Source organism: Tamandua tetradactyla, chromosome 18, assembly GCF_023851605.1.
Source record: "Tamandua tetradactyla isolate mTamTet1 chromosome 18, mTamTet1.pri, whole genome shotgun sequence".
NCBI lineage: Eukaryota > Metazoa > Chordata > Mammalia > Pilosa > Myrmecophagidae > Tamandua > Tamandua tetradactyla.
The window spans coordinates 46,422,349-46,438,470 of NC_135344.1; the positions used below are offsets into that span (position 1 = coordinate 46,422,349).

At 38.6% G+C, this 16,122-nt stretch overlaps 1 protein-coding gene, 1 long non-coding RNA gene and 1 pseudogene across 6 annotated transcripts in view; 2 read left to right on the forward strand and 1 right to left on the reverse strand.

Moving 5' to 3' along the window:
* TPGS2 (tubulin polyglutamylase complex subunit 2) overlaps window positions 1-16,122 on the forward strand; it is a 54,970-nt gene that overhangs the window by 23,037 nt on the left and 15,811 nt on the right. For all 5 annotated transcript variants that reach the window (XM_077135600.1, XM_077135602.1, XM_077135604.1 and 2 more), the window contains 3 exons: window positions 196-275; window positions 11,217-11,304; window positions 12,282-12,410. In XM_077135600.1, coding sequence (XP_076991715.1) covers window positions 196-275; window positions 11,217-11,304; window positions 12,282-12,410 — 297 coding nt within the window. The remainder of the gene's footprint in view (window positions 1-195; window positions 276-11,216; window positions 11,305-12,281; window positions 12,411-16,122) is intronic.
* On the forward strand, window positions 3,380-7,589 carry LOC143662754 (pseudouridylate synthase TRUB2, mitochondrial-like; annotated as a pseudogene).
* On the reverse strand, window positions 9,550-11,428 carry LOC143662145 (uncharacterized). The gene is made up of 3 exons (XR_013165172.1): window positions 11,200-11,428; window positions 10,886-11,010; window positions 9,550-9,941 (listed from the first exon to the last, which is right to left on the reverse strand). It is a non-coding gene; the product is annotated as an uncharacterized LOC143662145 (long non-coding RNA).

Here is a 16,122-nt window from a genome sequence, read left to right on the forward strand (position 1 = left end):
CCAGGTAGGTTTTGTGACCAAATCCCTTTGAAGGACTGACCAGTACTTCCTTGCTTTCATCATAGTGGTAATAAATGCTCTTCAGAGGAATCTAGTATTCTTAGAACAGTCATCAACAAGTAGCCAACCTGTGATGTAGAAATGTGTGAAAGGAGACCAATTGCAATTCTTCAGACTCTCTTTTTCCTCCTCTAGAATCTTCCCCAGGAGTGACTGAGGTGACCATCATAGAGAAAGCACCTGCTGAACGTCATATGATTTCTTCATGGGAACAAGTAAGTGTTGCTCTGTGGGATCCTTATCTCCTACTGAAGAGAGATTAATTTAAATGTCCCTGAGAAAGAAAGATTAGGGCAGGATCCCTTTCTTACCTCAGGCCGCAGCTGCACTTAAGGTACGGTTCACCTTCCTCTCTGTTCCTATTCAGACCACTTAACATCCCTTCCATTCCATGGCATTTCCCCCAACATGGAGCATCTCCCCTGAGCTCCACTATCATATGAGACAGTGGGACATTCATAGTTACATACAGAATTCAGCAAAGAAGGTAAAACATTTATATTAATAAGCTTCATGCCAGGCAGAATGTGGTTAAGTATTCAAGGGTACTATCTAGATCAATATCTAGCTCTTTCCAGCCATGCCCTAGATTTTTATTCATTTATTCAGCAAAAGTTTTAAGCTCCTAGAATGTGCCAGGCATTGTACTGGGTGTTGTTTAGTCTGGGAATTCATTGATAATCCCAAAAGAGGTACAATTCCTAGCTGTGCATGTACCCCAGAAAAGCTATGTCCTTTTGATCCATTCCTGTGGGTGAGACCTTTTGATTAGGTTGTTTCAATTGAGACATGACTCACCCATTTCAAATAGAGTCTTAATCCTTCACTGTAATCCTTTATGAGAGGATAAAGGACATAGAAAAAGCCCAGAGAGCTCAGAGAGAGACACACAGAAGTTTGGGGAGAGCTTAGAGAGTAAAGCCCCAGAGCTACTAAGAGAGGACCCACAGAGGAAGCCACTGGAACCAGAGATGAAGGCAGCAAAACTTGGGAGTGAAGGGCCAGCAGACAACAGCTGTGTGCCTTCCCATGTGACAGAGCTGTCCCAGATCCCAGCAGTCTTTCTTTAGAGTCCAGGTATCATCCTGTTGATGTCTCAATTTGGACATTTTCATTGCCTAAGGACTGTAAATTTTAAGTTAATAAATCCCCATTGTAAAAGTCAACCCATTTCTGGTATATTGTATTCTGGCAGCTTTTGCAAATTGTAACACTAACCTCCTAATCTTACTGACATAGTTAGATCATTACCACACAAGTGTAATTAAAAACTGGATTGAATACAGTGAAAGAGAGATAAAGGGAACTTGTCAGGAGACCTGACCTAGTCTGGTTCAGAAAAGGTTTTCCCAAAGAAGTTATGGGAAGTTGTTAGTCAGAAGAGGTCTGAGAAGGAGCTTTCAGCTGTATGAAAGCTTCAAGATGGGATGTGTTATATTTTTCCAAAAGCACACAAAGAGAAGGAAGAGAGGTTGACAAGGCCCAGACATACAGGGTTTCATAGGTCATCCGGATTTTGCTTTTATCTTAGGAGCAAAGGGCTGGCATTGAAATGTTATAAGTAGGGAACTGGCAAGGTCATATTTCTGCTTGGAATAGTTCACTATGCTGTTACTGAATGGCAAATGAATTTCAGTGAGGAAAAAGAAATTACTCTTGCCATTTAATGAGTACCTCCTAACATGTATCAGTAATTTATTTCATTTAATATTCATAATAGTCTTGTAAGGTAGTTATTAGTATCTCCATTTCATAGATAAAGAAACTGAGGGTCAGAGAGCTTAAAGAATTTGCCCTGGTTTATGTACCTACCAAGTGGTAGAACCTGGATTTGAACTATTAGCAAGGCCCTTTCTACTCTGCCATGCTACCCCTCTAATAGAGGATAACCCATGGGTACATGGAAATGTTCCATCCCTACCTTCGTAACTCACTTTCCTGGGCTGGGCCAGTAGCAGCTTTTCTGGCAGCTTAGTAATTAGTTGTTGGGGTTTCCAGGACCTCAACTACTGAGACCATGCCAGTAGTTGGCTTTGTTGACATTGTTTGTTATAAGTTTCTTTGAGAGAAAAGATACAGTTGAGACATCCTTCCTGATCCTTTACAGGCTTAAGTCTGCCCTTTTGGGAGAATTGCCTCAGAACTCTTGTGAATGTGACCTCCTGGTATTTTCCTGTCTGAAAAGAGAAGGAGCATTCCTGGCTTGGAAACTCAAGTTCATAGGCCTGGGTGGGAGAACAGGAATGCCTTGTCTGGGTTAGAACACCATTAAGGCTATGTCTTATTATATCTTTACATAATGAAGTAATTTCTGGAGTATATTATTCTTTTGTATCTTATACCAGATATTTCCCACAACTCTTTAAGGAGAAGATTTTGCCCATTTATCCCTGTTTTATTTAGTATACTGTAGCTTATTCATTGAGAGCATACCTTCCATAACTACATGTGAGGGCTAGGGCCTGCCTCTTTCATTGAGATCTAATCTACTCCTGGACAATGCAACTTTTTTGGATTCTCCTTCAGCTTAGATTGAGACTTTGGAGAATGCAATTATAGAGTTGGATAAATAGCCCTTGGAGGTCTGAAAGGATTAAGGGATAAGCTTGAGAGAAAAGAGATTTTTCACTAACTAATACAGTTAATGAAACATTTTCTTCAAACATACTCATAAAATTTTCTTCTGTGAAAGCACCCAGAATAATATGTTACATTGATTTGGAATTTTCCATTGGGTCCTTTACATGAAATATCTCAGACTCATACAATAAAATATATCAAGTCTAAAGTACAACCAGAATTAGGACCAATAACCTAAAAATGTTTATTTCACTTGACTGGTTGGCATGTCTGGGTTTTTCAAAGGACTTGTGAGATGCTTAAAAGCTTATGTATGAATACAGAAGATAGAGGAAGTTTTTGGCATGTACTTTTGCTTTCAGACTCAGTTTTTATATAATACTTTTTTTCTGATTATGCTAAATAAAGCATAATCAGAAAATTTGAAAGATATAAGAAAGAAGACAAAAATTTAGAAGAATTTCACCACCTAGCTATAATTTTTGGTTGTGTTATGTGGGTGAATGGTGGGCAGTAGTTAATAATACAGGGATCCCTGAAAAGTCCATTAATGGGAAGTGATCCATGGATTCCTTAAAATGTATGTGAAATGTATTAGATATATACATTTTTCTTCAAAGAGATTTCTTATTTTCAGATCCTTAAATGAGCCCATAACCCCCAAAAGCTTAAATTTTTCATTCAAAATAGGGGCAGTATTCCATGTACTGTTTTGCTACCTGCTTTTGTCACTTAAACAATGGAGGGGATAAATTTTGAGCCAGTATGGGACTCCACCTGCCTCACTTCCTTACCCAAAGGATTGCTGAAGAGCATGTTTCCACAGGAGCAGGGTTGGGGTAGGGCCACTCCTGGTTTGTCTGCTTTCAGAAATGCCTGCACCAGGGAAACAGAACAATCCCGAGGTACTGACAGGTCCCACTCTCTAGAGGACTTAACCTAGAGACCTGTCTCATGGGATACCTTCTTGCTCATGGCAGCTTGGAAGCTAAGGAAAGATAGAGGAAAAGAACAGAGAAAAAGGATGGATCTTGGTACACTGTCAGCTATTCTGTAAGCTGGGCCACTGGCAGGCATGGGGCTCGTGCAGCTGCATGGACTCTTTGAGGCTTATAAGCCCCCAGATCTGAAATGGAAACACTTGTGGGACACTGTGGAAGTACTGCTTTGAAGGGTCTCAACAACGGGCAGCCTCTTACCTCTGAACAGTGTGTTCACTTCTTTAAGGGCCCCATGGAAGGCAGCAAAGAGGAGTTAACCCTCACTGCTATCATTGTGCCCACCCTGACCAACCATTCCCTTGTGCATGGGCCAGCGTTCACCAGCCTGAAGGTCAGCATGGAATACCTTCTGGTTTTCCAGGTTTCTGGGGTGCTTGTGCTCAGTGTGAGACATGGATACAGGTTTCTCACTGATATGTACAATGCTCATCTCACCAAGGATGGCCTACTCAGCAAAGTCACAAGCAACTTCTGTGAGGATGGGCAGCTGGTAGAGAAAACAACATATGACCACTTGGCCAGGGAGAAGCTAGACTGAATCCTGGCAGTGATCCAGGGTTCCCTTCGGAAGGCCCTGGTAATACACTTGTTCTAGTTTGCTAGCTGCCAGAATGCAATATACCAGAAACGGAATGACTTTTAAAAGGGGGAATTTAATAAATTGCTACTTTACAATTCCAAGGCTGAGAAAATGTCCCAATTAAAGCAAGTCTATAGAAATGTCCAATCTAAGACATTCAGGAATAATACCTTGATTCAAGAAGGCCAATGAAATTCAGGGTTTCTCTCTCGAATGGAAAGGCATATGGTGAACGCAGTCAGGGTTTCTCTCTCAGCTGGAAGGGCACGTGGCGAACATGGCGTCATCTACTAGCTTCCTCTCCAACTCCCGGGGAGGCATTTTCCTTCATTTCCAGAATTTGCTGGCTGCTGGACTCTGTGCTTCATGGTTCTGTGGCATTCTCTGTTGTGGCTTTCTCATGGCTCTCTCATTCTTCTCTGCTCTCTGAATCTCCAACTTTCTCCAAAATGTTTCCTCTTTTATAGAATTCCAGTAAACTAATCAAGACCCACATAGAATAGGAGACATGTCTCTATCTAAACAAGTTTAATACCCACAATTCATTGAGTCACGTCTCCTTGGAGATAACTTAAGTTTTCAACCTGTAGTGCTGAATAGGGCTTAGAAGAAACTGTTGCTCCCAAAAAGTAGGATTAGGATTAAAATGTTGCTTTTCTAGGGTACATAAACATTTTCAAACTGACCCAATACTCCAGACTCAACCTGAAAACCCAGGAGACTTTTGAGATGGCTGTGAAATGCTTGGTCCGGCCCATGAGCAAGTCCCCAATGCAGATAACTGGCATCTGATGCCTCTGCCTTTTACCCCTAGAATTCCTGTTAGAGTTTCAGAGCATGCAGAAGGAGCTGCAGAAGTTAGTACATAAAATTACATAAAATTGGCCTTGTGCTAAAGACCATTGCTATCTGTTCCCAAGTGCAGTGCACAGTGATGGCTTCTTCATGCTGGATAATGTCCTAAGGACCCCTTGGAACCTACACAGCATCTAGGATGCCATCCAGGCTTCAGCCCTCAGGGTGGCAGAGGGGCTAGAAGAGTACTTAAGGCCATTCTTTGGTACCCAGCAGCTCCCAGGTCCAGCCATCCCTGGTACTTTGAAAGGCTAAGCAGCCACTGAGGCAGTGGGTAGCAGTAGGATAAGAACTATTCATGAACCAGAACTAGTGCCTTTACAGAAAGTAAATGAGAGTAGGGAAAACTCTTTACATGTAGGATAAAACTCTGAAGCTATAAGAGAAAAGATTGGCAGACTTGACCCAACTGAAAAGGAGATACTTCCATGTGGACAAGAACACTGTAAATAAATGACAGACTGAGAAAAATATTTGCAATATGTTTAACTAAGATCTAATATCCATAATATATAAAGAGCTCTTATAAAACAGTAAGAAAAAGATAAGAAAATTGGGCAAATGCTATGAGCTAAATTGCATACCAGAAGAAATCCCAGTGATCAATAAACCAGAATTGATTTAATAATGAAAAACATACAAGTAAAAGTGAGATGACTTTTCTTTGCCTTTCAGAGTGGAAAAAATAATAAAAAGATAATATTAAAAAAAGATGGATATTCCTACCCCATTCCCCATTGGAGAGGCAACAGTGGATAGTGAACAGAGCATATGAATGCAGAGCTCATGTGATTTTGGGGAATCAAAAAACAGCATGCTTTAGCAGTTTTATAAGAGCTTTTTACATGAATGACATTTTCCAGGGTTCCTACAGCTTTAATACATTTTTTCTATCCTCCCTACCTCTACCAGAATGATCTAATTTCAGTAAGATCATCCTGAAGTAAGAAAGAGTTTGGTCAGGGGGACAGGGAGAGAGATAATACTTCAGCCAGGGTACAGCCACCAACTGGTACATCTGATTGCACAGGTGCATACATTTAGCCAGATAATTCCTTCCAAGAAGAGGCCTGCTTCCCGGCCTCTTCCACTTTAGGCAAATGGAGCCCTCTGAGAAGCTTGTTGAGATAAGATACAACAGTAAGGCTATGAAAGCATTATGATGTAGGAAAACAGCCTAGAATAGAAGACTTATGCCAGCTCTCAGTCCTTGGCACAGAGTAACTTCTGTCTCATGTTCATGTCTGTGAAATAAGTGGTTTGGAATCTATGTTATCAAATGATTCACCCAATTCTAATCTAATCTTGTGATTCTGTGGTGTGAATCCAAAACCTAAATGACAACATACTTTTGCAATTTCCTAAGATTGGAGGAAAAAGTGAACAGCCTCTTCCCATTTTAATGTCTTTTATCCCTTTTTGTTTTTTAAAAAGTAGTTTCAATCTGCCTGGTTGTGTGCGTATGATTCATATTCACTGCGCCTGCTACCTGCCTTTTATAATGATGGTAGTTAGGAATACATACTGTCTACACTGAGCTTTTCATCTTTCAGACATCATGAAAGTATCTGCCTCTTAATTCTCACAGTATCCTAGTGCCAGGAGAGTTCTATTATTATTAAGTACTTCAGTGACATTTTATAGTTGCAGAGTGCCCTGCAGTTTTTTATTGGTTAGACTTTCCGTTCCCCAGGTAAAAATTCATTTTACCAATGCTAAAACTATGGCCCACAGAGAATAAATGATTTGACAGAATATCCCCTCTCTTTTCAGCCTAGTTTTTTCTACAGTCTACAGAGAGCAGGTTCTGAACTTCTTGCAGATCTGTACGTTACCCACCCCTGCCATGAATCATTGTAAACGTTCTTGGTGGGAGAAAGCAGCCTGCAAACACTAATGATTCCCTCACCCTCTGCTCCTGTTCTCCTCCAGTGGCTAGTCCCTCTCCAGGGCTTCAGTTCCTCCTCCTATACTGACAACTCCCCGTAGTATGTAAAAATACTCAGGTCTTCCACAACTCTTTAAAATTAAAACAAAACAAAACAAAAAAACCTAGTGTCTCCCTCTGGCTACTTGGTAGTTTGTTCCTCTGCACAGCCAAGCAATATAGAAAAATCACCTAAATCAGTGGTCAGCAGAGATTTTCTTTGAAGGGCCAAAGAGTAAATATTTAGAAATATTTAGACTTTGTGAGCTATTTAGTCTCTGTCACAGCAACTCATGTCTGCCATTGTAGCACTAAAAGCTACAATGAATTAATGACTGAAACGAATGAAGATGAATGGGCATGACTATCATTAATGCTTTATTTGCAAGAATAATTGGTAGACTGGATATATCCTGTGTGCCAGAGTGTGCCAACTACTGGTCTAAATCACCTTTCCTTTTCTTCACTTCTCAGTCAGTCTTCAGCCTTCTGCGGCCTCTTTCTCCAGCAACATTCCATGGACACTACTCTGTCAAAAATCACCAGGGACTTCTTCATTGCCAAAGCAGTCTTCATCCCACTGTGACATCTTTTCTGCAATTTTCACTGTCCATCACTCCCTTCTCAACATAGCTCTCTCCTCCCTTGGATTCTAAAGCGCCACCCTCTTCTGATTCTTCCCCTACTCATCTAACTGATCCTTCTTAGTTATCTTTGCCCCTTACAACTCAACAGCACTTGTCTGTTACAGATTTGTCTCTGTAAAATTAGGGAAATGTTTGACTTGAAGGAAATATAATATAAACTAACAATAGCTTAAACAAATAGGAATTGATTTTTCTCACATAACAAATTGCTGCAGTTAATTCCTCAGCCCTGACAATATTAAACTACTATCTCTATAAATCTTATAGCCTTTTCCTTCACAGTAGCAAAATGACTGTTACAGCCCCAACTATCACCTCCAAGCTCAAGGCAGGAAGAAGAGGAAAGGGATGTTTCCAGCCAGATCTGTCCCTTTTTAACAGGACAGTGAGAGTTTTCCCCCTCATTGGCCTTCTATTTACATTTTAATATCCAGCACTAGTTGCAGAGGAGGCTGTGAAAGTAAGTATTTTATTGGGCACACTGCATCTCAAGTCTAATTTTCTGTCAAAGAAAAAGAAGCTTGATTTGAATAACAACCCACACAGCAAAGCCACAGCCTCCTAAATATTTTGCCTCATTCCCTCTCTGTTGCTAGCACTCAGCACAGTATTTATTCCATAGCTGACATTTAATAAATGTTGAGTGAATGAATAAGTTAGATTTAAAAAAAAAAGTCAGTAGAGAATTTTCCCAGGGTTGCTAGGTTTCTTTCCATGAGCATTCCTTAATTTCAGTCTTGAGGGTAAAGCTGCCACATCTATCATCTCTGAAGCAAAGAGGCTCCAGGTGCAAATGCTTTCTTCACAAATGCCTCTAAAGGTAAAATCCTGAGGATTAATCAAGCCTGGGGCATTCCTGTTCTCAAGGTGGTCTTAGCTGAAGTCTGCTATACACAGAGCTAAACCAAGACATGTGGTGCCCCATACAGGCCAATATTTATACAACTTTCCCATTATATAATTTTAGAGGTGGACTGATGGTTGGGGGAGAGCATGGTACCTCTCATCTGAGACTTCTGTCCCCAGATTCTCATATCCCATTTAGCAAAACAGAAGGTTCCAGTTAACCAGGACTTCAGTCTCTCATAGGAGGGAACTGGAGAACATACTTGAGAATTTTCATGAGGATCTTATCCACCCCTCCACTGCTCATCGAGGTTTTCCTTCCATTGTATATGATATCCTCCCTGAGAAGAGTTTCAGTAGATGCAGTTGTCCTTATTGCCTTAAGTTTGTAATGTTTTAGTGCTCATTCTAGTTTGCTAGCTGCCAGAATGTGATATACCATTCCATCTGAAATCAGTTGGCTTTTAAAAAGGGAAATTAATATATTAAGTTGCAAGTTTACAATTCTATGGCCGTGAAAATGTCCCAATTAAAGCAAGTCCATAAAAATGTCCAAATTAAGGCACCAACAAGAGGGGCCACCAGCAATATTAGAATAACAATGTAGGACTAATGTTTTCTATGAATTTGTTTTACTTTGTATTTTATGAATTTATAAATCTTAAGTATTTGAAGTGTATTAAATATTTGATTTCACTGTTTTTTATGAATTATTGATAGTTTTTAAAATATAGGTTTAAATAATATCAACATGTCTTTCTTGAGTGAAATAAGCAACATAATGAATGTTATAATCACTGCCACCAAATTTCTCCAGCTTAATTTAAAGATGAATAATGCCAAGTAGTTTACCAGCTCTTCTTATCTGGGTTTCTCTTGAATCCCATTAAGAAAGACCTATAGAGAGGAGTTTCCTTGTCTCTACCACCAGGTACCACTAATGACCCAAATCACAGATTAGATGCTGGCCCCAAAGGCCACCAAGGAACCAAGAACCTTTTCAGAACACTAATAATAACTGTAGGTTTCCTGTGACAATGTCTTGGAGGTGGGAAAAAGGCATTTTGCATGCTCACTTTTTTCTCTCCAAAAGCATTGAGAATGTAGCCATACAAAGAAACACTAGGGTGAAGCCCTAAATTCCAGATAACTTAATAATTAAGAAATTAAATACATTAGTCCAAGGAGTTAGAGAATCCCTTAGGTTTTATATGTGAAATTGGGAACACAGATAGTAAAGAGGGAAAAAACAAAAATATATCAGAATGCATATTTTAGTTCTTAGATGGAGGAAATTAAAAATTTGTTTCATTAAAATGGCAGCTGTTGTTCACTTAATAACCTAAAACTATTGGTTAAAATCACCAGTGAGGGGTAGGCCACAGTGGCTCAGCAGGCAGAGTTCTCACCTGCCATGCCAGAGACCCAGGTTTGTTTTCCAGTGCCTGCCCATGTGAAGGAAAAAAAAAAAAAAAAAAAAACACCTGTGAGCTTGAAGTTCTTGAAGATGTTGTGACCTCAGATCAAAATAATAATCCATATGTCCTCTTTCTTCCTCCCAATCTAGCTCACATCCCTTCCCACTTTCAGTGTTTTTAGACTCAATCTTAGAATTTATTCTTTTTTGGGGGGTGGGGGGAGGTGGCGCATGATCCGGGAATCTAATCCAGGTCTCCCACATGGAAGGCGAGTATTCTACCACTGAACCACTCAATCTTAGAGATGATTCTTAAACCAGGGTTCACAGAATTTAAGTGACTAAAGGTCACTTAAGAGTATGTACTTCTAAAGCGCTTAGTAAGGTCACTCAGCTAGTAGCAAACTTAGTAAGTGAACTCAGATGGTTTTGCCAAACCATACTTCCCTACACATAGGATACCTAGAACCAACAGAAGGACCTAAACCAATTTGATGTAAGCAGTGGGCAATGTTACATCCCAGAAGGATAACAAGCAAAAAGATTGGTAGAGTTACTAAATATTGCTCCCTTGCCTCTAACCACATCAAGAAGTCAATAACTCATCCTGTGTACACCAGTCATTGGAGTTAACTAGAGAAGACTGGCTAGCCATATGCAGAGAAGTAAAGGCTTCTTAATAAGTTATTTGGAATTTAGGGCTTGCTCTGGGAACCTCCTGAAAGTAGACTAAGCTACTCCTTTGTTCTTTCACATCAGTTTAGATGATTTGTTATCTATATGAAGTATTTCTTTATATCCTATTGTGCTTTTTTTACTTTCTACAAACTGTCAAGACTATCAGAATAAATTCATTGTATTAAGTGCTATAGAAGTACATACTCTTCGCTTTTAAAATGTTCTCATTTCCCCAACAGTTTAAGAAAATAATTTATGAGCATTGATCTGAAATTTAGATAATGAATACTTTACTTCAAAATCCTCACTTTGCCTAGGACCTTCTCCTCAGTCTCCTCTTCAGTTAGTTTCCTTTGAGCGTCTCCAGATAGCTCTTCTTTGAAGCATTATCATGACAGCTGACACCTATTCCACCTTATCTGGTGAGGCAAGAAAAGAGATAATATCAGTGACTCTGCTCTGAAGATTCTAATGCCTCTCTAATTGAGTTTTATAAGGTAATTACCAGAATATTCCTAGTTATGGAATCTGACACATGATAAATCATGTCTCCCAGTTGCTTCGAGGTATAGTCCTATACTCTCTCCCAGCCCTGCCCTAATACTCACTTGTTTTATGATTGTAGAAAAATAACTGTGTGCTGCCTGAGGATGTGAAGAATTTTTATCTGATGACCAATGGCTTCCACATGACATGGAGTGTGAAGCTGGATGGTGAGTCTGCCTTCCCGCTCTAGGGGGACATTTTCCTGGCTGTGCAATTAGATGAGACAATTATGAGAGCCTTTCCAGCTTTTGAGTCTGAATCTGAAATGGTTTTCATAGGCTCCTAAAGTGCAATGTCCAGAAGCTGTTATCTCCCATAGCTAACAGATACCATCATTGCTTTACCCACCACACTACCACCACATGCCAGAGGCTAGCCAATAATTAATTAGAAGATCAGTTTAGAGGCTTCTTTTTGGATTGGGGATAGAGGAAAATATTAATCACTGCACAAAAATCCAAAGCTATTTCAAGCTTAACACTCCTAAGGACTCCATCAACAAACCCCTCAGAATAAGCTTCAGTTACAGCTTCTAGTGGTCCTGAGAGGGGCTAGTGATTTCTTTCTTGTTCCTTATTTATACCCTAATCACAAGAAACTAGAACCAAACAATAAGGCTGCCTGATACTCTCCATGGATTAAGAGAAAATGTAAAACAGGAAATATTTTCCATCACAAAAGCTTATAACAAGAAGAGCAGAGAACGTCAGTTATATAAGCAAAGCTATCACTCCTTTGGAAGGTATAACTCTTCATTCAGAATGCTGGTTAAACAAGGGAAAGAAGGAGGGAAACAAATGTTAATAAACTTTATCCTTCAAATGGGGTCCCTAGTCCAGATTTCCCAGTTCTTTTGAGAATTTCCCATTTTTTAATTTTATTCAACACAATTTATTATTTACCCCTTAATACATATGATAGGGATTCTTCATCACACATGGCCCCCAGTTGCTTTTTTTACATGAAAAGTTGGTGCTTTAGGCCATATAGCGCAGTGATCCTCTTCACTTTCCATCAGATTCTTCAGTCCTGGGACCAAAGAGTAGCTGGGCATAAGTTAATTAAGCAGAAGCTCTTATGATGACCGTTGTAACAAGACTGCTTCTCCATGTAATTCTTTTTTTATATATATATATTCCCATAGAGCAAACCATTCCATTGGGCAGCATGGCAATTAATAGCATCTCAAAACTGACTCAACTCAACCAGTCTTCCATGTATTCACTTCCTAATGCGCCAACTCTTGCAGACCTGGAGGATGATTCAAATGAAGGTACCTGGAGGAATTTTTGCTTAGAGTTAAAATTTAGCCTTCTTGTTTTCCTTTTATAATATTGAAAATAATGGGAAGGCATTTGGCATTGTAATCTGTTTCTTAAAACCAGAACCCTTCCCTTCCATGGCTTCTTGGGACTCTGGGAGTAAAGTAAAGACAAGCTTGTATTAACAATGAAAAGTTTTGGAAAGAGAATAACAAAGTTGGGACATCGTCTATTTTGTTCACTAATGTATGCCGCAAACTCAGAACAATACCTGGCACAGAGTAGGCACTTAATGAATACTTGTTTAATGAATGAATGTTATAGATTAAACTTCATTCAGTTATTAAGTTATTAAGAGAATTCAGGGATCATGACAGTCTAAATGCAGCACCCTTCCTTTCTGTTCCTACCTCCCAGCTATTTATTCTGAGTGAAATGGCTATTAAAATCTATGGGCCACGGGTATAAATGAGGACTTCAGTCAACTATATTTGGTTGCATATAACAGTAAATCAATTATAATGTTCAAACTAAATAGGGGTTTATTTTTCTCATAACAAGAAATTGGAACCTAGACTGGTGTAGCTACCTGAGAAAGTCAACGATACACTCTCCCCTCCAGCTTCCTGTAGTAACAGCCTTTGAACTGTGATTTACATCTTCATGGTTGAAGAATGTGGCCTCTACTTCCAGGTTTCAAGTCTGTTACAGGCAAGAAAATGGAAGAGAAAAAGACAAAGGACAGGAAAGTCCTGCTCAGAATATGTCCCATTTTATCAGAAAAACAATAGTTTTCTCAGAAACCCCTCCTAATAGACTTCTGCTTACTTCCTATTAGCCACTGCAGAATCAAAAGACTACCCACACCTGTAATACAGTCTGAGGCAGTAAGTATTTTTAGCAATGCACCACTGCGTCCTCAAACAGAAATGAGATTTAATTACTAAGAAAGAGAGAATGAATATTAAGCAACTAACATTGGCTGCCATACTAAGGATTTAGGTTCATTGAAGTTCTGGCAAATTTAATGCAATGTTTTTTTCTCTCAACTGGGCAATCAATTGGATAATAGCACCTAAGGAGTCCAGGAGCAAAGACTGGAAAGTGATGGGTCCTGGAAAAAGCCTGTCACTATAACATTCATTCATTAAACAAGTATTCATTAAGTGCCTACTCTGTGCCAGGTATTGTTCTGAGTTTGGGGCATGCATTAGTGAACAAAATAGACAAAGTCCCTACCTTGTTGGGTGTCACCTTGGGTGGATATCAGAATAGGTACTAGAAGTCTCTTCCACACTATGATTCCTATTGTTGTTGGGAATGAAGGAGAAAGGGGTACTTTGGTGCTGGGGAAAACGTGAGCCTTTTTGAAAAGCAATCTGGTGACATCTATTCCAAGGCAGAGAATGAAAAAATGAAAAATGAGATAAATGAAAGCACCATAACATAAGGACATGTACAGTATTATTGTAGCATTCAGAGTAGAATGCTGGAACCCTGAGGGTGGGAAGAAAGTCATATTAACCTCATATGTTTGTGCTGGGGTAACCCCAAAAGGTGAAGAAGTTGTTGAACAAATGGTCTGAGTCTTCCATGCTCTTGAAGCTAAAAGAATAGAGATAGACTAGATACAGAGAGAATTCAAGGAGCCTTCCTTTACCTACTGTCAAATGTTTGTAGATGTTATCTAAATTTAGATATACATGCACAGCAATACCTAAGTTAGTATGTAATTGAATAATTGAGTATGACAGCCTAGCAAAGTTGACATACAAGAGCATCATATCATATTAACAAATAGAGGAGAAAGCTCATATGACCATTTCAATAGATGCAGAAGGAGTAATTAGATAAAATTCAGTATTCTTTCATGATTAAAAAAACAACAACAAAACACTCAGCAAATTAGGAATGGCTCCCTAATCTGATAAAGAAGTCTACAAAAAAATCTACAGTTAACATCACAAGAATAAAATATTGAAAATGTTTCCCCTAAGATAAGGAACAAAGCAGAATGTCTACTGTCACTGATTTATTCAGTATTGTAGTGGAGGTACTAGCCAGTGCAAGAAGGCAAGAAAAATAAATAGCATATAGATCAAAGGGGGAAATAAATCAAACGATATCTATTCTATGTTATGATTGTTTATCTAGGAAATCCTAAGCAATCTGCCCGGCTGGAACCAGTTACCTGCACCAATAAGTGAATTTCGTAAAGTTACAAGATACTAGATCAATATGCAAAGATTAATTGTACTTTTATACATTAGCAGCAAATAATTAGAAAACAAAATTTTTAAACTATTTACAATACCATCAAAAAGTAAAATAGTTTTAAATTTAACAAAAGATATGCAAATTATGTACACTGAAACTACAGAACATTTCTGAGAAAAATTGAAGAAGAGCTAAAGAAATAGAAAAATATATTCCTTGATTGGAAGACTTGTGAATGTTAAGTGTCAGTTGTTCCCAGATTCATCCATAGATTCAATGCAGTCCCAGTCATAATCCTGGTAGGCTCTTTTGTAAAAATGTATAAGGTGATTCCAGAATGTATTTGGAAATGCAAAGGGTCTAGAATATTCAAAAATATCTTGCAAAAGAAGAATAGTGTTGGAGGACTTAGGCTACCTCATTTCAAGACTTACTATAGATATGACAATAATCAAAATTGTAGTACCAGCATAAGGATAGACAAATAGATCAGTGAAAAAGAATAAAGAGCTCAGAAATAAATCCACACTTATATGATCATTTAGTTTTCAACAAAGGCTCCAAAGCAAACCTGTGGGGAAAGAGAAATCTTTTCAATAAGTGGCACAGAACACCTGAACATTTACATTTTTTTTTAAAAAAGGACCTTACACCTTTTCCCACACCATAATGTGAGATAAATCATAGACCTAAATATGAAAGCTAATACTATAACATTTCTATAGGTAAAACATTGGGAAATACCAAAATACCTTTAAGATTTGGGAGCAGGCAAAGGTTTTTTAGAATATAGAAAGCAATAACCATAAAAAAAAAATTGCTTAATTAGATGCATCAAAATTCAAAACTTTTACTCTTTGAAACACAGAAAAATGAATAGGCAAGCCACAGTTTGAGAGAAAATATCTAATAGTGGACTTGTATCCAAAATATATAAGGAATTCCTACAACTCAATAATAAAAAGAGAAACCAATTATTTTAAAACAGCAACAGATTTTAACAGACACTTCTGTTAGAAAGGAAGAAGGAAAACGTGGGTGGATATCAGAATAGGTACTAGAAGTCTCTTCCACACTATGATTCCTATTGTTGTTAGGAATGAAGGAGAAAGGGGTACTTTGGTGCTGGGGAAAACGTGAGCCTTTTTGAAAAGCAATCTGGTGACATCTATTCCAAGGCAGAGAATCTTTTCCAGAGAAATGAAAGCACCATAACATAAGGACATGTACAGTATTACTGTAGCATTCAGAGTAGAATATTGTTAGGTGAATACCTGTCAGTAGGGGATTGATGGAATAAATTAGGGTGTATTCACTCTGACCGATTAAAAAGTATCATGTTTCCCCTCTGACATATAAAAAACCCTAAAGTCGTCACTCCTGTCCTCATAAAAAAAAAGATCAACAAACTGAAAATCAAAAAGTCTTTGGATCTTTCAGAAAATTGAGGCCACAGGGCAAACTGATGACCCCAAAATCGGAGAGAGAGAGACAAATACAAGGGAA